The sequence below is a fragment of the Panicum hallii genome, chromosome 5 (genome assembly GCF_002211085.1).
Source record: "Panicum hallii strain FIL2 chromosome 5, PHallii_v3.1, whole genome shotgun sequence".
NCBI lineage: Eukaryota > Viridiplantae > Streptophyta > Magnoliopsida > Poales > Poaceae > Panicum > Panicum hallii.
This window is the reverse complement of record NC_038046.1, coordinates 54,225,770-54,250,454: the sequence shown is the minus strand read 5'-3', so window position 1 is coordinate 54,250,454 and position 24,685 is coordinate 54,225,770. Positions and strand designations below refer to the sequence as shown.

The window sequence follows — 24,685 nt, the reverse complement described above, 5'->3', positions numbered from 1 at the left end:
AGCAGGGACTCAGAGCTAGCTAGAGATCTTATCGATCGACGCCGGAAGCGATCGAGCATTAGCAGCCATGCATGCTCTTGACGACTCCATCGATATGATATGTGTAAGTGTATCTCGAGAAGCTCACACAGCAGTCATTTGGCTGGCGTCTGAAAACCTGCATGCACAAGCTAGTTGTGTGGGCTAGATGGCAGTCTGCAACAGCAACCGCCCCTTCAGGTTAGGAACCTATATCTATGCAGCGTAAGGCCAATCGAGTGAGAGATCTTATTAGCAAAGATGAGAGAGAGAGAGAGAGAGTCTGCAATCCCTGAGAAAAGCTGGCAACAAATAAATAATCCCTCCGTCACTATTCTTAGTTTGGCTTAAGTCAAACAGTTGTGTGTTTGAACAAATTTATAGAGAATGACATTAACATCTATTACATCCAAGAAATAACTGTGAAAGTATATCTTGTAATGGATCTAATTATATTTTTTGATATCATAAATATTATTGTTCTTTCTTTAAAAAAGTTGGTCAAACTTCAAATTGTTTGACTCAGTAGAAGCTTAGAATTCTTGTGTTTCAAGGCGTAAGGTAAGTTCATATGATTCTTAGAACCAAATCTATTGAGGGCCATTTCGGTAGGTGCTACAAAGGTCGGACACGCAAGAATATTTGCGGTTTTGTGTTGAGTGAAACAGTCACGAATTATAGAATATACATGTGAATATTTGGAGTGAACTGGAGTATTTTGCATAAATTTGGTGACCTATTTTTGGTGTTGTACTTGCTCAATTCCTCTATGTAGAAAACAATAATCATACGAAATCCTTCCACTTTTTCATACAAAAAACAAAAAATAATTTCTGATGGTCCATATTTTGAATTACTAGACTATCTGGGGTTATCTCAAAATTTATATATATATGAAATCCTTCCACTTTTTCATACAAAAAGTAAAAAATAATTTCTGAAGATACTTACTAATGGTCCACATTTTGAATTACTAGACTATCTAGGATTATCTCAAAACTTATATTGCAAATTTTAGTTTCAAACTCTTCAACTCAATTCTGAGCAAACACAATTAATATGGAAGTAAAAAGAACCTATAAATAAAAAATGCAGTATTACATATAGAAGGGGTTTAAAATCAATTAATTATAATATGAAAATGCATCATGGATCCTTAAACTTTTTTTATATTAACTCCCACCCAGATCCATAAACTCTCAAAGTCAGCACTTTTCAAGCGATTCACTATAAGTTCCTTTTGTGTCTCACTTGGAATGAACCACTTAAAATGTTTAAGGACTCATATGCTCAAGAGCTCGTGTAGACCTAAATGAGGATCCACTAAAAGTTTAAGGACCAGAAGGTGCCTTTTACTCTCTTTCAATTTTCCCCTAATTTTGTTTAACTCAAATCAAATTTGGGGTTCCACAAATAGAATACTTAAATCATATGCATACCTTTTGCATTGACGAGTCAATAATGTATTTTGTTTTCATGTAAATGAGGAAACAAAACAATATTCTTTTGACCTTGCAACTATATATTGTGGTGACGCTATATTCTACATCATAGACATGCATGGTTATATGTGTCCGTTAAAAAAACTGATTATCCTGTAGAAGACTTGAATTTATTAAGGCCATTTTCAGTACATGCCATACTACTTTGTTCAATTAGGTTAATTGAACTCAAGTTACTCATCAACCCATGCATGCTAGCTGTAAGCCTTTTTTGCACAAAAACATACCAGGTGTTGTATAATCTACCAAACTAGCCATCTAGCTTGTGTACTAGTCTAGCTGCTACAGACCTTCTTGGCTCTTGGCTCTAGCTTGTGTCGGAATTACTGATTCCAACGTGCAATATATTTAACGGCAGTATCGTACTGATGGTTTTATATTAGTGTTGGTTTAAGTTTTTTCCTTAACGTTTTTAATTTAAATCTGTTATTTGCTACAGGTCAGCACCTTAATTATTTTACATCACGTTTTGTTCCTTAGATTTAGGTGAATATTGTTTGATTCCATGCTGTTATCTTATGGATGAACAAACTGACTTTGTGCTTGAAAATGAGCTACTATATATACTTTTCGTATAGAAAATATCTTTTTGTTAACACAAGGCATAAGATTCCACTCGGGAGGTTCCTCAAAAAAGATTCCACTCGGGAAAAATTCAACACGCAGTAGAGAATGCACGTCCTTGGACTCAGTATTGCTGCCGTTGTGATCATTTTGGAAATGATAACACCAGTCCCATCTGATATAAGTGTAGCAATATGCATGCCGGCCGGCCGGAAAGTTGCCTGTTCCATCAAGAACAGAACAGCTGAGCAGCGCGCTGGAGTCAACATGACACTGTCCAAAATCCGGAGGAGTAGCCTCCTCGAGAGTGAGCACTCTCACTGCCTCTGCTCAGAACCCATCAGGTTCCAGGCTGGTAGCCCGGTAGTGCTGCGCCAAGCTTCAGGCTTTCAGGGAGCATGCTTTATTTTTTTTACTTGAACCAGCAGCTCATAATTTTGCCATCTTCAGCCTAGTTGACTTTCGGCGTCTACGTCGAATCACGTTTAATATGATGTGCCGCCGGAGTTCTGATGAGTCAATGTGTTTTTAGCTGCCCATTGGGAAATGTAGAGACTCTATAATAACTGATTAAGCAATGTTGTATCACGAGGAGTAGGAGTAGTAGGAACTTATGTTCAAAAGATATTCTCAGAATGTCACACTCTTGAACACTACTCCAACCATTAGTACTCCCATTCATCACAAAAAAGCAATACTTTTTTGAAACTATAAAAATGTGGCATTTTGAGTTATGCAATGCAATAAAACTTTTAAAATTCTGAATTTCAATATCTTATTATTAATTATTCGCAAATTGTAATCGTAAAATATTATACTTTTGCTATGTTCATAACACACACTGAAATAATGGGAACTAACAACCAAATTCAAGTTTCAGAAATTATGCCGGAGTCCAAAACAAAGTGTTCACCATATATGTAGGGATCACAGTAGCACGTTAACCAAATTTTAGTACTTTTATGTATATACATGCGGTCATTATGGTTATCTATGTATAATTATTTGACTGCATATTTTTGTAACATCTGCTATCAAATATGTACTAAGTACCAAAACCAAGAAATCATGCAACAGAAACCAAAGATTTAGCACTGATCCAGATCAGGCATATACTTAGAAGTAGAATCTTAGAAGTTAGAACACTTCTCCGCCCTTTAATGTCCAAAACAAAAGCTTCCTAATTTAATTTCTTGCCTCTTTACACTAACTTAACTTAACTGCATTAACCATTGCGTACGGTCGCGTCTGCTCAAGAGGAGGCGTTCACATTATTATTTCTGCTGTGGCCGCCGCAGCCGAAGCTGCAGTTGCAGTTAACTTTGTCGGCCTGCAGGTTCGCTGCAACGGCGGGCGCCGCCGTTGCCGCCGGCGGCGCGGAGAGTGGGCCTCCGAAGCAGGAGAAGCTGCCGCGGTGTGGCGGCTGCATCAGTGCGTCGCCGGCGGAGACTGCGTGGCCGATGACGTAGTCGCCGACCGCAGGCTGGCGCGGAGGGCCCGGGTACGTCGCCGGGTAGCTCATCGGGTGCAGTGTGGATGGTGGCGCCGCCGTGTAGAGGTAATGGTACGGCGGCCGCGGATGAACCGGCCGGAACGCGACGCACGGGTCGCCGATGCCGCTGCCACCGGTGGCGACTCCCCGGAAGCCTCCTCCTAGCATGGTCGATGGGGCAGTGCCTCCCATATTGACATCCCTGAAACTACACCGAGAAAATTGCAATGCCTGTAAGAAACCCTAATCAACGACCATGATCGTCTGCAGTGGTGGAGTGTTCCTCACCTCATCTGCGCGCCGACGGCGGCGAGGCTCTCGTTGCCGAAGACGAGTTGCCGGGCACGGTTGAGGGTTTCAGTTTCCCTCTCTGGAAGAAACCCCAGAAATCAATCACCCATAAAATTGGAAGGAAATGTAACCAAGGCGCAATCAGCTAGGGTTCTTGTGTATGATCTTGCCTTGACGATGCCGGTTCATGTGGCCGCCAAGGGCTTGAGACTTGCAGAACTTGAGGGAACAAAACCGGCACTCATACACCTTGGCAGCATCATCCTTCCCTCCGCCGCTCTTCTTCTTGATCCCTGCAAACATAGATTGGTAACAAGAACAAATCGATCATCAGCCCCTGAAGCTATGTGCACTACAAAGGGTAGAAAGATCTTGCATTTCATACGGATCGAGATATTATGCACAAAGCGAGTAGAATCTTTTCTTGACATTTTAGATCATCCATGAGGAATCTGTTGCATCAACACAGAATACATTGTATGTTTTTTTTTCAAAAAAAGAAAACAGTGTATGCTTGAAGCATTAATTTCTACAGACTAGGTAGCCGGGCATACATTGAAAGCAGCAGGAATCTTTAGAAACAACTCCGCTGCTGTTCAGTTGTAGGATTTTCTTTTTCTTTCATGACGCGGCTACAATTATTAGTTCACCTTCGAATCGAAGTGAAAATTAGTGCTGTAGTAGTCCTTACGAACTGCATCGGCGCTTGATGTGGCGGTGGTCGTGGAGCTCTCCACCGCTTGCTTGCCGTACTCCTCCGGCAAGTTGTTCAGGTCCAAAGGGCTCCCTTCTTGCCTCCTGGAGTTCAAGCACCACGAAGACGAACACGCACAAAAGAAGTTCAGTTCTTGGCCAGGAATCGGAGAACAGTTTATGTAGAGGTCGAATCATAAGATTATAGAAGATTCTCTATACAGAAAAGCATGAGCGCAGGATCTCAGAAGAACAAGCTGTGCATAGAACAAAACTAGTACACTAGCAGCATCGAGAGAGAAAAAACGCAGCAGCAGTTGTTCATTGTACCAGAACGATCTAGACAACAAGGAAGCTGTTCATGGAGATCCAGACTACTCCTTCCCTTTGTGAAATCGCAAGCTGATTAAGAACTCAGCACCGTATGCGCAGCAAACAAAGAACATACAGGAGCCATGGTTTATGAACAGGAAAAAGACGAGAACGCAGAAGATGTTCACATATATAAGCAGGAGACACACACACACACACACACAGACAGACAATAGTGGTTCAGAAGAAGAGATGTACAAGACATGGAGATGAACAATGTAAGAAGCCACCAGAAAAGTGATGAGGGGTAGTTGTGGTTCTTACATGGTGGAGCAGAGTGAGCAGGGAGTGAGACAGCTGAACACTACGATGCAATAGAGTTTTGGAAGAAGGAGATCGAGGAAAAACAAAAGGGGCCGGCCGGGGTATATATCGGATGGTGGGGTGGAGAGAGAGAGAGAGAGAGAGAGAGAGAGAGAGAGAGAGAGAGGCAGCTGGTAGCAGGGAGGGAAAGGGTGTGATGTGAGTAGAGTATTACGGTTTACTAGTAGTATGATGGCACAAAAGCAAAAAGACAGTAGTGCAGTTTGGGAGCAGCAAATGCAAATGCATAGGGTGAAAGGCTGTGGATCTTTAAAGTGTTGGTTTGGGGCGTAGATAGAGTGAGAGAGTACTCCAGTAGAGCTATTATGTGGGGAGAGAGAGGAAAGCCTGAAAGTTCTCTATCAGTTCGCCTGTGCTCTTCTCTGCACACAGCCGTCCCTTTCTCTCTCCTAGCACACATTCACACGCGCACACACCTATAGTCTGCTGCCTCCAGATCTCTCTCTAGCCCTCAACATGCTGCTGAAAGAAAGCAGCTAGCAAATGTGATCCTTGGATTCTGTGATGGTTGCAATCCAAATGAAGCTCTGGCTGCTGGATCTATCCCTTCTCGGCTTCTCTCTCTCCTCCGGCCAGAGAGAGAAAGATAGAGGGGGTTTACATGTCTCGCGCCACACCTCTACGCAGGAAAGCCCCACAGCAGCACTACACTCTTAACACTGCGCTGTATCTGTTTGCAACAGCAAACAGAGATGCTGAGTCCTCTCCTCTCCTGCTGCATGAATCATTAAATGGAGTAAGCTAGGGCACTTCTCACTCTAGATCTTGCAAGCGCGAAGCAAACTCAGAGACATCACACATGCGCATACACACACATACATCTGTACAAATGTATAGGCAATAGACCTGTGTCCTTCTTTGCTTCTTTCTCCCTCATCCAGTCACCCTGTGCTGGTATAGGACATGCATGCAGCTCAGCTCAGCTCAGCTTGAGCAGAGAGAGAGATAGAGATAGAGAGAGGGTAGGGTAATAAAGACAAGGGCACCTCTTACAAAGCCCTGCTCCAGTATTTAGTTGAGAGGGGCATGCCATGCACAAGCACAAGGGAGGCTATCCATCAGGCTAAGGCCTAGGGCTGCATGCATGCTTTGCTTAGCCTTTGAGCTGGGCTATCCTACCTACATGGTAGGTTGGTAGCTAGCAGGTGTTGGTGTCAAGTACTACTGGGAGTTTAGGCCTTTAGGGGTGGACAAGAGAGAAGGTACTATAGTAGTAGGACTGAGGGTGAACTCCCTCAGTTTAGGTTTCCTGCTGATGGTGGTAATATCCAATGTGCATTGCTAGTGAAAAAAGTTCTTTCATTTGTATGGACAACATGAGACATTGAGACATGAATAGAAGTGATATGACCCCCTGTATATACGGTGACAGTGACCTTGGCATGTAGTACAAGTTTTAGTTTCCACTTCTCTCCATCTGGAATTAGCAAGGGCATAGAAGTGTAGGTTAGTGACCCTGGCAATGCCTGGCCTTGTAAGCCCAGACAACGGAGGAAGCTGGTAGGACGGGGAGCTTGCAGCAGGAGCCATGCATCAAGGAAGAAAATAAGGAGAGAGACAGGCTTGTGACCCCTAAGTACATGCATGCTGCCGCATTGTGACAGTTAGTTTACTGCTGGTCAAGTCAGGGAGCTGCAACACTACACGTCAGGCGGCTGCTTCAGCTTGCTTCCTCGTGATTTGCTATGCCTGTTGACTTTTGATCCATACGTTGGAGTTTTAAGGAAAAAAACAAGCGGTTTCTCACTTGTACAATTGCATGTTCTTTTGAGAGATCCCTACTACTTGCACCGTAGCACCTTACTACAGGTGCGTAGCTATTGCTCCCTCATGCCTTTTCATTTAATTTTAGTACTCTCACCATTCCAAATAAATCGTTTTGATTTTAGATACATAATTTTCATTATGCATCTAGATTAGTGTATATCTAGGTAAGTTATAGCAAAAATTAACGAAACGACTTATAATTTGGAATAGATAGGGTAGGCGTAAAGTACTACTAGAGTACTTATATTTTGTCTATCGCTTCATCCCATCCTAAGTACAAGTCCATTAGTGCAATTCCCCACCTTAACTATGTACTGTACTACCACTTATGTGAAGGAGAAGGAAGGTAGGTCTTAGGACATGGACACGATCAATAATACGCCATCCTAACTAGAAGTATTGATAAAGATATATACATTATTTTAAGAAAGAAAGAAATATCTACTTTATGATGAATCTAGTAACATCAACAAGCTTATACAATAGTTTAGCCATTTATGATCTTAGCTAAAAAAATTGACTTAGTATACACCTTTTTCGAATCTGATCGAATGATGTGTTTTATATGGCCCTTTCTACTACTTGAACAAGCGATGGGTCCTTTTTTCACTCTCTCGAGTGGCGAATATATTGACACTTTGACCAGAATCAGATCAAACCTTTATGACTTTAACCACCAATAATATTCAAATATTTAATTTGGAAACATAAAAACCATATCTATATATTTATCTTCAAAAAGAATACTTTTATAGTTTCATACTTTTACTAGATAATATAAAATATATTCTAATCAAGAAAAAATAGTGGTGGAAGATAAAATTTGAAGGGAAAAAGACAAAGGCGTTAAGTATTCGTAACTGGGGTGAGTAGCTTTTGCATATCCTCATATATCATGAACTTTTTGGAGGATACATACAATTAATGATTGAAATGATTATATAATATGACTATCATCGTCATCTCAGAACTTAAATTTGCCAATTAGGAAAAGGCATGTTATGCCATAGCATGTACTCTTATGTTTTTCAATAATGCTCTTGGTGTGATCAAAATGACAAAAGTACCTGTTTAAGGATGCATGGGGACCTAACATAGGAGTATCTTATGTTGCTCCTACCCTCCTAGAGTGAATCATGCATGCACATATCATGCCGCTGCTGCCTGCTTCGCATTGGTGCGTGTCCGCTGCCACTATGCATGCATGCTATGGCAGTTAGGCAGTGGTACCTATTGTGAATGCACTATTAGAATCATGTGCTACATGGCTGTTGCGTGCAGAACCACTTTTTATCCCCTGTGAAGTTGTGATGTTGTATAGCATAAGATCCATAACCTTACTTTTCTTCTAATCTTACTACTGTCACTGTCGCTGCCAATGTGTCTTCCAACTCATATCTTGTCGTTAGCGGTGACATTCCTTCACGTCCCCCGTTAGGACCATTCGTCGATCGGCTAGCCCTTTGTACTGCCGGTGCCAACCATTTTTTTAACCCGCCAACAGCTTTGGTGTTCGACATGTATTGATAGAGGAGAAGAATCAAAACTTTACAAAACTACAGAGAGAAAAATAAAAACAAAAAGTAGAGTCCACAAGAACTATTCTCCTGGAACAATCTCGATCTCTCAGTTTTTTTGCGCCGGCCATGCACCAAATTCTCGCTTGATCTTCACAATTAAAGAAGTTGCACTAGAGTATCTCTTCTCCTAAAAATTCTCTCGTTCCAAACCTCCCAGGCAATAAGGAGTAACATCGAGCGAATTGTACGGGCTGGTGCTTCCTGAGTTTTCCCCACCACTGTCCACCACTCTGAAAATTATTGAAATTGTGCCCAATTTGTCGCTTTGTGCCGGTGCCAACCATGACCGTGCATGAGTTCCAGTCATGTATGCTCATGCACTGGAGGTGAAAACAAAAGGGACTGAATTGAACAAAATCCAGGATAATGCATGAGCACATGCACTAGAAATAATTCAGAGCATCTAGTTTAATTAGCCTTACTTCAGCTTCACCTAATGGACAGACTTGCAACTTCTTTACAATATGGGAAATATATTCGGCCTGCCATTGCACGCAGCCAAGTTCTTGTGATGATTTCAGCTCAACAACTAATCACAAGCAAAACTGAAAACGAGCACACAAATAAGGAGAGAGTCAAATTAAGTCCAACTGACTCGACCAGCGAGACTTTAGCAAAACAGAATTCGATCGACCAGCGTGTGCCGTGAGCAGCGTAGTACAGACGCAGATGGAACCCTTCCAAACGCGGGGGGGTGATCGAGGAGCTGCTGGGCTTAGCGAGCAGACGAGAAGAGCTCCGAAAAGGACAGAAAGAGAGGACAGGAGAGTGGGAGTGCGTGTGAAAGATTTGCTGCTGTGCTGCATCGACGATCTATCCTGACTCCTGATGACCAGCATCAGCAGGGCCGGGCAGCAGCCAGAAATGCATGCGCGTGCCGATCGATCGAGACGAGCCACGTACACGCTCCGATCGATCACATGCGACGAGCTAGGGAGGCCGGCCGGGCCGGGTTGCCAGCCGGGCTGCCAGCCAGGGTCCTCTGACCGTGCACCGCGATGCAGCGCATGCGGCAACCCTAGCGCCGCCCCCCAGACACAGTGGCAGTCCGATCCCCAGCTGCTTCCCATCCCCTTCCCCATTTCCCTCGATCGATCACCTGCTGGTGGTGGGTGCTGGCCGTGTGCCATGTCATGTGTGGAGGTCTCAGTCTCTCGATCGCGGCCTCATCAGTGGCACAGTGGCACTCGCCACTTCACTTGGAAACCCCCGTGGGAATGGGATCCAGATCCACCTACGCCTTCGTCAACCACCCGCTTATAACAAGCCAGCCAATCAGCTGAGCCGATGGAGTGGACGTACGGAATGGTCGGTCGGGACGACGAAGCACCGGAGAAATTAGCCGGGCGCATGCAATTCGATCATGTGCCCGATCTGCCGCGGGCCTGTAGACGAGTCGTAAGCGAGTACACGTAGGGATGAATGCACGGTCAGATATATGAGGCTGCTTCTGGTTCTGGATACTGTAGGCGCTGCGCGTACCCACGGCACAATGCACATTTATTTCTTCAGTTGTTAGGGCTCTGTGCATGATGAGTCTAACGACTCAGCAGGGCTAAGCACATGGTACTTCCTGATGATCCCGCTGCAGAAAGAAGAAGGGCGAAAAGGCAACAACTATAATGCATGTTCAATTGAATTCCCACTGGGATTGAAATATTTTTAGAAAGAAGATGATGAGGCCGCTCTCCACCATTGTTCGATAGTGTTGCCTTCTCGCAAGAAATGTATAGGAAAAATACCGTTAGTCCTGTAATGGATGGTTTGACAAAATTGTAGTATATACTAACGTCTTTAATAGCAATACTCTTTCTGTTCCGAATTATAGTTCATTATAGTTTTGTCATAAGTCTATTTTATCTAATTTGATCAAATCTATAGAAAAAATTATCAACATCTGTGACAAGTATACCGTGAAGTATGTTTTGATATTGTATTTATTTGGTATTACCGATGCTATTATATATTTCTATAACTTGATTAAAATTAGATAAATTTAATTTAGGATAAAATTAAAACGGACTATAATTTAGAACGGCGGTATAATGACTAGACGTGGTAAAAATATACTATACACAAGCAGCACATGGATGGATATACGATTCTTTCCTCCAAAAATAACGGGGCTGCCAATATATAATATATATATATATACATATATATATATAGCAAGAAAACAAGAGGGGCCTCAAAAGGCAAGTTCGCGTACGTACCTTCCCCTGCTGCGGGCACGGCATGCGCTCGCGTGGTCCTCCTCGATCGATCATGGATCGGTCGATCCTAGCTAGGCCCTCTGGCGTAGCTGAGCACCTACCCCTTACACATCTGATCATCTTAAGTGTCAAGCGCGCGCGCACGCTAGTAGTCGCTAGTACCACTAGTACTACTGCCACTGCGTTGTAAGAGGTGCCCTTTGTCCTCACGCTTTTGCTACCATTTTCCTTTTTTTTTTTTGAGAAAGAACTCTTGCTACCATTGCAGTTGCTGCCTTGCCTCAATGCCTGCTGCTGCTTCCTGCTTGGTGAGGTGGGTGTCAACGTGTCGTCCAACGGTCCAACCGGCCGGCTCAAAGGGGATGATTTTTTCTGATTTTTTTTTTTGGAAACAGGAGGGTAATCCTCTGCTGGTTATATATTTAAAGAGCATAAATAAAAACAGGTCCACCACAAAAGTTTTAAAAAATAAAGAAACAAAGATTACACAAGGACTTCTAGCCATTCCAACATACTAGCCATTCCAACATAGCTTCTTTTATGTCTGATTTTGAAATCAAATGGTAGATTGATTTTTTGTAATTTGCTAGTGTCAACACCATCGCAGCGAGTCAGCGATCATCTTTTTACCCTGGAGTCGTGGACCTTGTGAAGCAACTAACGTCAACAAGGACCCAAAAGTCAAACTCTTCGACCGCTGGTGCTTCCGTCAGAGATCAACATTTGACTTTGCAGCATGATTTCACACCCGAAATAATAAAAAAAGAAGCATCGACTTCCCAACATGAGGTGTCGTACCGCCGTACTGGCACTACCACTGGTAGCTTTCAGGTGCTAGCTCAAGTAGGGCATTCATCGCCCCGGCCCCTGCCCCCTGCTTTGATCGGCGTGTCCTCCCTCTCCCCCGTGCCGGAACGCTTTCCAGTTCGGGCGCTGCATCCCCCGCTAGGCTTTCGCCGCCCTACCTGCCTCCAGCCATGTCCGGCGACACCTTCCCTGAAAACCTGGCGGCGGCCCGCCGCCATGTGGAAGCGGACTCATCAGTCCGGGCACTGCGTCGCGGCGCAGCCAAAGGCATGCTGCCTGAAAAGAAACGGAGACCATTGGAGAGCAGAGAACGCATCGGTTCCTCGAACCACTCCAATTTCCAGCATCCTGCGTCTGCGTACACATAGCCTGCTGCAGCCTGCAGGTTCACAGGATCATCTCTTAATCTGACCTGTTGGGACATCAATTCAGGCTTCATCTACTTTTAACTGTGTACAAATGTCGAAAGTGGAGCAGCTTCAGTAAGCTCCGTCACTTCTCTACCCTTTCTAGCCTACTTACAAGCTATACTGTTCGCCGGTATATGCAGAAGTAAAGAGTTCTGTGTGTGATGAGGTCTTTGCCTGCCCATACGTGTATGTTCATCAGCTGGGCGCATTCATCGGTCTAACTAGTAACTAGTACCGCGTCCTTGGAGGCCCAGATTTTGTTCTGATGATCTCGGAACCGAGCTCCTGTATCTTGTGCAGCAGCATGGCCTTCTCCCGCTCCAGCACTTCTATGTACTCTTCCTGCTCGCTCTGGATGCCTTCCATCTCTGTCACCGCCAAAGAAAGGGCCTCCGGGTCACCGCCCTCGTCGATCAAGCCTGTGAATTTCTTCAGGCTGTCCCTCATCTGTGGAAAAAATGGCATAAGCCGCACGCTCATCACTCTCTCGGAAGATGAACATCAAAGAGAAGATTCAGAAGGGTTTGGTGTGAGTAAACGGAATCAATTGAACCGAGGCTCCGCACCTGTGTCGCCATCTTGTGTCCTTTGCCAGATGGATCTGTCCCTAGCGCGGCCTTCCTTTCCGAGTCTGATACTGGTACCCTTCGTGCAATCTTTACATGGATTTCTCCGCTTTTTACCCCTTGGAGCGGTATCCATTTATCGGCGGACTGATTCGGAGAAAGCATGCTGTATTCCACGGTGCAATGGCCAATACTAGCGGTTGGAAGGACCGCGTTATGATCCTTCACATGCAAAATCAGGGGTTCTCCAGTTTCGGGAAACTCGAACGTCTGGTTCCACTGCGGAGAGAGTGTTTTGTAAATGACCTGCAAAGGAAGAACGAGACAGCTTCAATATACTGCGACTTCTCCATACATATAGCATATATGAGAATTAGCGCAGCCAGGTTGCCACAATTTTTCTGTACTCAGACGTGAGAGACTGCAAAGACAATTACAGAGCCACTCAGCTGCGAGAGTGTAAATTAAAAAGTAACAAGCCTCCTCATCGCATTACTAAGTGCTTCCATTTTAGTTCCTCATCAGTTCCAAAATGCAAGACGTTTTAGCTTTATGCCTTTATCCTAAGTCAAACTTCTCTAATTTGACCAAATTTATGGGAAAATGCACCAAAATTGACAACATGAAATAAGTTTCGTTAAATCCACCATGAAATATATCTTTATAGTACATTTATTCGGTATTGCAGATGTTAATATGTTTTCCTATGAACTTGGTCAAAATTAGAAAAGTTTGACCTAGGACAAAGCTAAAGCGTCTTGCATTTTGGAACAGTGAGAGTAGTTAATAACAGGCTCTACGAGCTACGAATCTGAGGTAAACAATAAGTAACAATAATGCCATATACTACTAATCCAGCACAGTGTGGCAAAGTTGCTCAGAAAATCAGTATGACTAGCAGCTCCGATTAGGCAGAGATCTGGGGCAAACATGACAAGTAGAGCCAATAAATTTGTAATCTAACCTTGGTTCGTTTCTTCTTGTTCCCGTATTGCACCCTGACATAAGGATCACTAGTGCCTCTCAGATCGGCAGCAACAAGATCTCTGGCTTCAACAATAACCAGCTCAATCCAACCAGCTCCAGCTTTACTACTTGAGCTCTGGAAAAAGGAATGACAAACAAAAATTCAGATGCAGAAAACAAGATTTGCAACTAAAAGAGGGTTATGCAATTATCAATGAACTAGCATTGCTACAAGCTTCAGATATTCAAATTTATAATGTCCACCCTAAAAATGCTGGGAGCTCTTCACAATCCAATTTAGTGCTTAAGAGAGCACGTACGTACCTGCATGCTATTGTTGTGATCATTCTTTATGGGCTCTATTTCAAGCCTGATCTCTCCTGAATCTACTTTTTCAAGTGGCACCCAAACATCACGGCTAGCACCATCTAAAAGTCCCTCCAAGTTGATTCTTGCACTACCAATGCTTTCATCACCAAATATATCTGCATTATAGCATTTGATCTTCAAATATTCACCACCAGCGATCTCATCAAACTCAAACTTGTCATTCCAAACTGGTCGAACTGTATGTGACAGCGTTTTTGTTCGGTATAGAGCCTATAGCAAAATAAAATATTAGAATTTGAAATTGTCTTAACTGAGTAGTTGGTGGAACTAAACTTACAGCAAGTGAACAACTAACCTTTCCGTACTGAAGTTTCACATAAGGATCACATTTTCCAGATTTACTATTTGCAGTAAGGGCCCTACCCTCAACAACTCTGACCCTAAGTATCCTTCCCGTTATGGACTGAAGCTTTGGTGATCCATCAGATGAGGATTGAAGACCACTGCTCAGAGAATTACCCAATGTAACCGAGCCATCAGAGAACTGCCATTCTTTTAGCACAAGGCTTACAGTTAACTGCAAACAAAAGCATTCAGAACAACTTCATACCATCATTCATACTTCATAAACAAAATAAGCTAGAACAGGGTGGGAGTGGGAGGCAAGATATGGCATAGCTTGTTTTTCTTATAACCACCCAGTTTTAAGAATCCTTTTCTAATTGTTATGCCAATACATCTTGTTACAATCAGGATCTTATCCAACGAAATAGTTTGATTTTACGCTATGCCAGATTGGGGGGTTTTTTTCCCCTTAACATGATACGCAGCTCTCCTACATGTTCGGGACAAAAAATAGTGCACACCACAACTAAGATTTAGAACATTAACTGAATACGAATGATTTATAAAAAGAAGGGGTCAAGTAACAGTTTAAACAAACAAACAAATGGTGGGATGCGACTTTTTGGAAATCTCCTAATGTCACAGGTCTAGAAGGTAAAAGTACACTACTAATATCTATAGTTTGGGGATAAGAAGGATTAATAATGATGTTATATAATACATCATTGCACTGTATCATCAAAATAACACCTAATTATCCGGCCCTCTCTAAGAAATTATATACAGAGCGTGTGAAGTCCAATTGAATGAAATTTCATTACTTCCACTGGTTCTCCAAACGTGGATGAACTTTCTCTTTCTAGCTTTGAAAAGTGTTAGTAGATAAAAAATCAGCAAAACTTCCTTTTCATATAACATATCAAATGTTCCAACCATAAAGACTGTCAAAAGTGACAGCCAACAGAAAACTAATGTAGAACTATGGAGAGCAATGGAAGTTTACAACTATAGAAGTTACAGCATCATAGTTCCCAACATGTGTAGATGATAATCTCCTAGAAATATATGGTATGATGGCAGACCAGACAGGTATGGTAATGACTTGAGAAAACTAACCAGCACATGGTATTAAATTTCTATCAAGTGAGCATTCTTGTCTTACAATCGTGTATCAGGTTTAAAAACTAAAGTAGGAATGTAAATGAATAGGCAAGGTACCTCGCCATCGATATCCTCAAATGGAACAACCATTCCAACTTCTTGTCCGCAATGCTCAGGATGCTTTGCAACAACACCAGAGTTATGCCCTATAGCCCAAAATATCGTTGAACCATCATGAACATACTTGACCTGTTTACATTAATTTTTATCTGAGTGTCCTTGGATATATAGGAAGAACCACAGTTGCCACAACAACAGGGAAAATTCACTAAAATAAGAATAGCTTTATATCTAGAATACCTTTATCTCACAGCTTGTCAAGTAATTGAATTTGACACCACCAGAATCCAATTCATACAGAAGAAACTTAACAATGCCTGTCTCTCCATGCAGTACCATGTTAAATGTACTGTTCCACGTAGGATTTAGACCCTCACTGGTACTTGTTTTTCTCATCAGATTGCCAACTTCTACCTCAACAAATGTCTGTGATACCTTGTTATCAGCAGTTCCAGACATGGTCCCTCCATTTGAGCTTTGGCGGTTACCTGTGTTCTTACAGAGGTTACTAGCTGAAACAACAGTAACTGAAAGAACACCTCCAATTGCTTGTTTTCTTAGATCTACTGCTGGCAAAGAAAAACATAGTCGGCGTGGTTCGACCATTGTTTTCCCTATGGTTTCAGTCAAAAGCTTTACCTGCATGGTTCATGAAGCACGCACCAGATATCATTAGATATTCAGATATAACATCCAGATTATGTTATGCAATGGCTGCTGTTGATGAAGATATTACATGATATGAACCACTTTTTAGATAATTACAATTTGAACCTAATTCTTGGAATTTTGGCCCTAAATGGCCAGCACAAACCCACCAGCCATGTTGAGACACCTGGCAACTCCATACCCGGAATTGCTTGACTTCCACCACTTCCAAATGCTACTCCAATCCTGACTTCCGGGGTAGATCCAAAAGAATATAGTATAGCTTCACCATCAAGTATGGGTGATAGTAGAAGCTGCAACAATATAATCTGAATCAGAGATAGTGTAAAAACTCAATCTGGCACAGACGAGTGGGTGATGCAATAATCACCACTTCAAATTCAGAATAATTGTACATATAGCATAATCGAGGGACAAAAGCATAACAGTTGTAAGCTTTAAGGTGATGAAAGTACTTATGTACCCAAAATTCTCTGCTCTGCAGCAAAAACTAATATTTATTATTGTATTCAGTGAAATAACACAATCAGCGTACTAATTACTACATGAAGTATCATGCAAATCAATTGTTGTACAGCACTATTTCCTAACCATGCAAAACTACAAATAGCTCAGTTAAACCACTTATTATCATCACTGCTCATTGTAGACTACTCAACTTGCTCACAATGACAGAATTTCTCAGCTTTTGGATATGAAAAGTATTTTGCGGAGTTATAAAAAACAAATATAATAAGTCAAGGAACAAGACACAATGGAGAGGGAAAAGAGCATACATCTCCCTTGATGTGAATGCTGTTTATAACAATGCGACAAGTCCCAATCAGTGGCTTTGCTAACTTTGCCAAAAACATTACACTCATCTCGTGGCTATTCCAATCAAAACCCAAGCTCATGACTTGCTGTGTGAGAGAAAAAAAAGGAGTTTATGTTAGAGAAGGTGTAGCTACTAAATTGCATAGTCCATCAAATTATGTGCAGAAATACAGAACCTCTTCAGATCCTTAGGATATATATGAAAGAAGATGGAAATGTCAAACTACTAAAGCTACAGGGGGAGCTGACCTACTTGCCTATACAAACAAATATTACAAAGCTGAAAGCATAATCAACAAATACATAAGTAAAAGTTAAATGTGCTGTAAAGTATCCAATGATTCACCTTTTTCTTACTTAATCCTCTCTAATGATGTATGACTAAGTTTGATTAATAAAATAGCCAACATACTGACAACAACCTAAATCACTGTCATATAATTTGGTAGGACCACAAACTCCCTAATACCTCTATATCCGTCTAAAGGAAATCATGGGCAATTTCAGATGCAACTGCAGTTCAGAATAATATACGACTGACCTGGTCACCTGAAGTAATCCAGCGCATCCCCTCATCTCCCAAGGTAGGTGGACAAGAGCCAAGTGAGAATTCCTGTAATTCTATTTTATCCTGGTGATAGGAAAACAAAACCTTAGTACTGAAATCAGATGATAAATACATTAAAAGAGAAACATATTACTATATTAGAAAAAAGAACTTACTATTAATTTTGGTTTTCGATTCTTCAAACGTCTCTGCAAAATCATAGAGCTCTGTCAGCTATGTATGGACAATGCATGTTATAATTCCAGTACATATTCAATACATCAAATAAAGGAATTTATTAATTAGTATCTTTATTTGGGACCTATCCACTTCCAAGAATCAAATACACCTGATCTCAATAACACAATCTAATCAAAAGCTTGTCTGCCCTTTAAAATGGAGTAAAAATCTTTCAGATGATCTAAAGTTCATTCCCTAGATTACATCCCCCAAGAGCAAAATTACTAAAGGACAGTTTGTACTTAGTCGCCATATGCTTATTTTTTGAAGCTGTGGCTGAAAATGATCGTTGAAAACCTCAGTTCAGTTGGAAAATTAAACTAAGCTTGTACAAAGTCTGCTATTCAACCCTTGTTCTCTCACAATTGTTGGTAAAGTGAAACAAATCTGATCACTGTGCGCAACTTTAATTAAAAGCAGTTAACCATATACTAAATTTCTAAAAGCGGTTCTACAAACAACATTACAAGTATCCACGTCAAGCAGACCCTAAGTATAACTGACATCTTTCATGAATCAAGAATAATGGTGAATTAGTCCTAGCACCTTAGTGTCTAAAGCTCAAGAGCTAAAGAAAATACATCCCACAGAGAAGAGCCATAGAGAACAAATATTCAGCGAGGTTGCAGAAGCAAACCTCAACAGTAGATTGAAACCTCCTCGATAATTTTGGTTCCATGTAATTGGGCCAAACTTCTGTTAGAAGTTTATTCAACCACTCGCAAGGCTCAATCGGTGTGGTGGGCTGTAAAATATAAAAAGAAAAATGATTGAGAATCTATGAAAAGAAACCAATAAAAATAGGAGTAAAAGAGCATACTGTTGTATTCAGTATCAGATGCTTCCATCTTTTGTTCAAATCTTCTACAATTATCCTCCTTTTAAACCTCCCATACTGAAATAATCATACAGCAAGGTAAGAAGACAAAGCAAACTATAGTAACAGGGGCAGAAATACTCATGAAAATAAAATGAGACAGGAGCAGAAGCATAATGCTGCTTGACATTGATTTTCCCCTGGAATTACGAGCACTTTGGACAACCAAAAGGGAAGATCATGACTTCATGAACAAGAAAAGAGCAATTGCTCGCACTATCGTGCTTTGCTGCTACCAATTAAACATGGTATTAAAGAGATTGAGCAAAATCCATCACAATCCTTGAATCAATTCAGATGAAACAGCATGGCAGAAACAAATACCTGAATGGTAGCCCAAACGGCAGCTGCAAGGGGAACCCAATTTGAGAATGGCACAACCCACCGTTCGACGAACCACGCAAAGAGGCCGAGTGGGATCAGGAAGGGCAGCAGGGGCTGCTCCACCATGACCTGGTTAAAGAACTCCCGAGCATCCTTGCCATATAGCTTCTTCAGCTTCTTCACCATGGTTCCTGCCTTGTCTCTGTAGCTTCAACAAGGAAACGAGCTCCTTTTCACACCTCTCCTGAGTCCTGTACGAGACACCTTCACCTTGGTACAGATACCTTTACCACTTTATGCCTTTGTTTCCACTAGATCCTGAGCTGCTGTCGTCCTAGCCCACTCCCTCGCCCCCTTTTGCACTGTGAGTAATGGGTACCTGTCCACCTACAATTCAGGCCGAATTAATACCCACGAGAAGAGCGACACCTAAGAAAACGCATGAGTGTGACACATTGCCCCCACACTAATTGAGATCTTTCACATCCCCGGCTTCTAGAGTTAGGACCTCAAATTTCCTATCCTCTCGTGCTGACTTTTTTTAACGGCTCGAATGAACACGAAATTGACCCTAAGAATCTCTTCAGCCAAGTCAACAGGTTAATTATACCACACAAAGAATAAATGTCTTCTAGATCACATAAACAAGAAAGTAAGTCTATCGTAACATACAAAATCGTCCAGAACAGCTGAATTGACCCCCACAAAAAAATGGACTTTCAGTAATCGCTCAAGTTGCAGAGCAAGATTGCTGGTCAAGATGGCAAAGGGTAGCCAAATGGCGAATCCTCCATGAAAGCAAACTAAAGAAGAAACAAGACTTCTAGTGAGAGAACCAATCAATCGAGCGCTGCAGGCTCCAGTAATCACTTCCTTGCCTGTCGAGCTCGCCGGGGACGCGCCTGGTGACCGATTGGGCGCTAAAACTCCAAGCCCAGAACCAATCACAAGAACCGCTGCTGCCGGCGGAGCCTCCTCCCGAGCCCGGATACCACTCGGCGGCCACTAGAAGCCGAAGAAGCCGGCAAAAATCAAATCTTTTTAATCCGTGAGAAAGATAGAAAAAAGATCAAACTTTGCAGGCTTGGAGCGGCTGCAAAGTCCAAGACCCCGGAGCAAGGGACAGGAGGGTTCTACTGGTGGGATCGAGGAGGAGGGTTGGGGACGGGAGGGAGGAATCGAGTGGGTTTCGGGCACCCCATTGATGGAATGCGTCAAATTTGGAACTCATCGCCTGCCGCGGCCGCGTGCTCGCTGCCGTTTCCCTTCCTTTTCTTTTGCGCGAGTTAAATTAATCGATTGTGACAGTGAGATCTGTTCCCGTGATGGGGTTGGTTTAGGGACGAGGACGACGGCGTGCTTTCTCTGACGAAATGCTGACCGTCTCCGGCTGACTGACTGCCTGATTTTTCTCCTCTTTTTTTCCGTTGGCCGGCGCCGCCGGTAACGGAAAGCGCACCGTCAGCGGATGATTTGTGAGGTCTGGGGATGCTGATTTGCGTCCAGGCTTTGCAAATTCGAAGGTAGATTTTCGAACATTCATTTGATTTTATTTTGGGATTTTATAGACAAGCCTTTGTTTTGTTGCACCCGAACACGGAGTGACCCAGATTTGTTTTTCCCTTAACGATGCTGTCATGGACACGGACGACTGATGGCTCGTTTCTATCATAAATTAGGCAAAATGTTTGTACATCGCTACGGACCTCTCGAATAATACGTAGTACTACTACATTACTTCCTCCACTTCCTCCGTTCCAAATTGAAACAGAATGAATATATATCAATAATCAATAATCAATAGATTAGTAAAACATACATATCTATCTATTATCTATCTCTATTTATTTCTAAAGCAAACAATAATTTCTTATTACTTAATTCATCAATCGGAATCTAATTGGATCCCCAACAAATTAATCGGAATCCTAATTGGAACTCGGATAAATAAATCGGAATTCCAATTGGAAACGGAACAATCAATATCTCATGCGGTCACGGCACAACCTAAATGCGGAGTGAAAAAGCACAAAGTTGGTAGTCTCGTGTAAATCTGGATAAATTTATATTACCCGTAGCAACGCACGAGTACTGTGCTAGTTATTACTAAAACAAGCAATGATTCATTGGTCCATCAATCAGAATTCTAATCGGAATCCGAATGACCGTATATTGTGTTAAGAGTCCGAAATTATTTAGAATTAAGGTTTGGGGAGTAAAATAGAAAACCGACACGTACTATGTTATTATACATCTTTATACGCTAATTAATATATTTATATAGCTTCATGTAGCAACGTACAGACATATTTGCTAGTAAATATCAAAAGAATACAACTGTTTGAAAATAAAAAGCAGGTCTATAAAAGATTCTACATGTTACTGTCTTATCATGTGGACTCTAGATTTGAGCTTGCAAATGTAAATTGATTCGAGTTAGAACTTAGCTCCCACGTGCCATATTGCGATGGCTGGAACAACAAATATGGTCAGAATTGTTGTAATTTTACCAGCCAAAAAAAGGAAGAAACAATTCTTTGGAAATAGAGGAAGAAATTAACTTTCGTTTGGTCTGTCAATGTCAAAGTGCATTTAGATCTTTATGAAAAATGTGCATTTAGCTTTTACTTCGTCTGTTCCAAATTGCACGTTATTTTAATAAATCTAGATATATAGCATATATTTAAGTGCATTGTAAAAATTTATGTATCTAGATTTGTTAAAACAACCTACAATTTAGAACGGAGGAACTAATCATTATGTGAGTGTAGAACGGAGGAAGTAATCATCATGTGAGTGGCAGGTCCAGAGACCCGGTGTCCCAGCGGAACCACTTCTCGCTAACCAGCCTGACGCCGTGCCTGAACGAGCGCCCTTCCTCGTAGGCGGCAGCTCCATCCGAGCGGCCCAAGGCTTCTTATCCCGACCGACAAGTCGATCGGGGCAAGCATGGCCCATGTCCCTAACCTGGGAGGCGATCGGAGACCAAGTCAGTACCAAGGCGCCGACCGCGGACTCCAACCGGGCTCCACCTTGCACTGCCCGCCTCCCTGACCGGCAGGCTGGTCGAGAGGCCAGGCTCGGCTTACCATCGGGCCCTAGGAGTAGGTGTGGAGGATAAGAATGAGCCTCGGGGTCAACTTGTCATACACGACCAACCACTCCCTCCACGGGGTTTACAGTCCCTCTGCTATGGCAGTAGGGCGCTACTATTCTATCTGCCCATCCTTGCGAAAGGACAGGACGAAACGTCATCATGATATGGCCGGGACGCCCCTATCACGACGGAGTGACCGGACGAGGCGTCAGGGTGGGGCGTGATAGCTGTACCATACCTATCGACGCCGACACGGCCACCGACCGACGGAGCATGACGCACAGGGACAAGACAAGACGCTTGCCCCACGATGCAAGACTTGGACAGTGGACATTAGAAGACTCCGACTGACGGGATGGGAAGACGCGAGTGACGAAGCTGACGACCCCTACCGGCGGATCGGGAGTCCTCTCTTTCTATCCTTACACCCTTAATTTCCCTATAAACCCTTAGTTTCCCTATAAAGAGGGCCTCCCTTGGACTATAAAAGTGAGGGGCATCCACCTAGGAGAAAAAAGGGAACAACTGATCACATCCTCCAATCGAAAGTTTTTAACTCCCCAAATCTCTCGAGCACCTGGGCTCAAGCAATACAACAGACAGACCCCCGACTGAACGTAGGGCATTTTGCCTGAACCAGTATAAATCTTGAGTCATTTTGTCCTAGGCCACATCCGATTACGACGCGCGATACGCACTTCAAGTAGGTTTAGCTGCCGACTATTTTCGGAACCGACAGTTTGGCGCCGTCCGTGGGGAGGACATCATGCGTCCACCATCCCAGCGATCGGATGGCCTCCATCTCCGGCACATCCGACCACGCTAGCCTGGGCGGTATGATCCGCTTTGGCTCGCTGGAGTTTCCCGGAGCCCCGTGCGTTGGGCTGTGGGAACCTCCCGTCTTCACGCCCTTCCAGGCCTTCCACCTCAGAAGCCTGGACTTCGTTGTTGATCGTCTCGGCAAGCTTTGCCTCCACGAGGAGGCCACCGCTCTAACGTCGCTCGAGGGAGATGCTCCCTCAAACAGGCCGCTGGCCGACCTCGACACCGGGGAGCAGGCACGGCGCATCGAGCTCATGCTTCGTGCTGACCCCTCAGCGAGCGACGTGGACTTGGTCCTGTTCTCGCTGCGCAACTTCTTCCGCCAACTTTCCGGGAGGACCCACGCTCTCTCCGCCGCGCTCACCGCGCGGCCCGTTCTTGTTCAGCCTCACGAACGCCACAGGCGTACACGCCAAGGAGCTCCCGAGAACCATGCTGCTACCTTCGCTCGCAACCTAGCTTGTGGGCACAACGGGGTACGGCCCCGCCTCGTTCCACAATTTCCTCTCCGATGATGACCTCCTTACTTAGGGCCCTAGTGTCGGGGATGTCTCATCCCTCGGCTGTCCCATGCTACGAGAATGCGCCATGGCGGATGTGCAAGGGCCAGAGCCAGTCCCGGCGGAAATTGGGGACACGCACACCCAGCCAGACCCGCGCGCGCAGGCCTTGGCTAACGCCCAGGCGCACGGCGAGGACCTATGCCAGCAACGAGAGCATTGGCCGCCACCCGCATCGATGCACCCCCAATGCAACTCCAAGCCTGATGCTCGTGACGTGGCGGGCGGCGCGTGGGCGCGCGCCGATCAAGTCCAGTGGGCCCTTGTCGCAGAGGCCAACGACCCCATGCAGTTTGCGCGGGCCAGGCAGAACATCGCCGCCGTGGCAATGCTCCTACGCAACCCGCTCGAGCCTACAGATCCTCAACAGCAGGAGCTCCACCGCAACATCCGAACGTTGGTGGAGCGTGACGCCGTACAGCAGGCGGAAATCTAAGCGTCACGCCACCGACGTGCGGCCTCGTGCCAGCCGGAGGGGTAGGCTCACAACAACCAAACCCCTCAGTCCAACAATGGCAAGGGCTTCCATCCCAGGCGGGTCGCAACGCCACGGCCGTACCACATCTTGAAACGGAGCCCACCGCATGGCGCCCCCCGGTGCACAGCAGGCTCGGGCGCAACTACGACGCACGCAACGTCATCCACTCACGGCAACTGGCCCGTCGCGGCGCCGATGTTGACCAGGTCGCCGTGGATGTGGCCAAGGCTCACCAGCCTAAGGGGGAGCATGAGGAGGCGCCTCCCAGGCGACGTGGCCGATTGTGCAACTGGGACGGTGACCGGAGTCCCATTCTGGATTGCTCAGGCCCATGGGCCTTCGGACGCCGCATCCAGAAAGCACCATTACCGCTAGGCTTCCGACCACCCACTAACATCACCAAATACACCGGGGAAACGAACCCCGCTATATGGCTGGAAGACTTATGACTCGCCTGCCGAGCTGGAGGGGTGGATGATGTCTGCTTCATCATCCAGTACCTCCCCATCTGTGTTGGGGAGCACGTTCGAGCATGGCTTGAATTTTTGCCGCCCAAGAGCATTCGTAGTTGGGCGGAGCTCAAGCAGGTCTTCGTTAGGAACTTCCTGGGGATGTATGTGCGCCCGGAAATTCTTGGGACATCAAGAGCTGCAAGTAGGAGCCTGGCGAGTCCCTGCGGGACTATATCCGCAGGTTCTCCAGGTAGTGCAATTCTCTACCCGACATCGTCGGCATGTTTCTCACCGGAACCACCTGCAAGTCCCTCGTTCACAAGCTCAGTTGTCGAAAGCCGC

At 44.2% G+C, this 24,685-nt stretch overlaps 2 protein-coding genes across 2 annotated transcripts; both read right to left on the bottom strand.

The window, feature by feature from the left end:
• Window positions 1–3,336: 3,336 nt before the first annotated feature.
• LOC112892797 (zinc finger protein STAMENLESS 1-like) lies at window positions 3,337–12,062 on the bottom strand. The gene is made up of 5 exons (XM_025959910.1): window positions 11,786–12,062; window positions 4,559–4,714; window positions 4,038–4,160; window positions 3,865–3,946; window positions 3,337–3,784 (listed from the first exon to the last, which is right to left on the bottom strand). Exons 1-5 carry the CDS (start codon window positions 12,060–12,062, stop codon window positions 3,337–3,339), a joined length of 1,086 nt encoding a protein of 361 aa, XP_025815695.1.
• LOC112893412 (synaptotagmin-5) lies at window positions 11,925–19,797 on the bottom strand. The gene is made up of 14 exons (XM_025960723.1): window positions 18,935–19,797; window positions 18,554–18,628; window positions 18,371–18,478; window positions 17,670–17,702; window positions 17,488–17,577; window positions 16,907–17,032; window positions 16,280–16,423; window positions 15,702–16,100; window positions 15,459–15,590; window positions 14,251–14,472; window positions 13,890–14,165; window positions 13,564–13,701; window positions 12,600–12,905; window positions 11,925–12,480 (listed from the first exon to the last, which is right to left on the bottom strand). Exons 1-14 carry the CDS (start codon window positions 19,118–19,120, stop codon window positions 12,262–12,264), a joined length of 2,454 nt encoding a protein of 817 aa, XP_025816508.1. The 5' UTR covers window positions 19,121–19,797; the 3' UTR covers window positions 11,925–12,261.
• Window positions 19,798–24,685: the final 4,888 nt, after the last annotated feature.

Excerpts from the sequence above, each read along its gene's own strand:
- LOC112892797 (XM_025959910.1), bottom strand. The coding sequence starts at position 12,062 with ATGAAGCCTGAATTGATGTCCCAACAGGTCAGATTAAGAGATGATCCT. Across the intron at positions 4,715-11,785 it reads GTCGCCGGACATGGCTGGAG|AACTGAACTTCTTTTGTGCG; the intron begins GCAGGTAGGGCG and ends TTCCTGGCCAAG. Across the intron at positions 3,947-4,037 it reads CATGAACCGGCATCGTCAAG|AGAGGGAAACTGAAACCCTC; the intron begins GCAAGATCATAC and ends GGTTTCTTCCAG.
- LOC112893412 (XM_025960723.1), bottom strand. The coding sequence starts at position 19,120 with ATGGTGAAGAAGCTGAAGAAGCTATATGGCAAGGATGCTCGGGAGTTC. Across the intron at positions 17,703-18,370 it reads GGTTTCAATCTACTGTTGAG|AGACGTTTGAAGAATCGAAA; the intron begins GTTTGCTTCTGC and ends ATGATTTTGCAG. Across the intron at positions 16,424-16,906 it reads GCATTCACATCAAGGGAGAT|CTTCTACTATCACCCATACT; the intron begins GTATGCTCTTTT and ends ATATTGTTGCAG.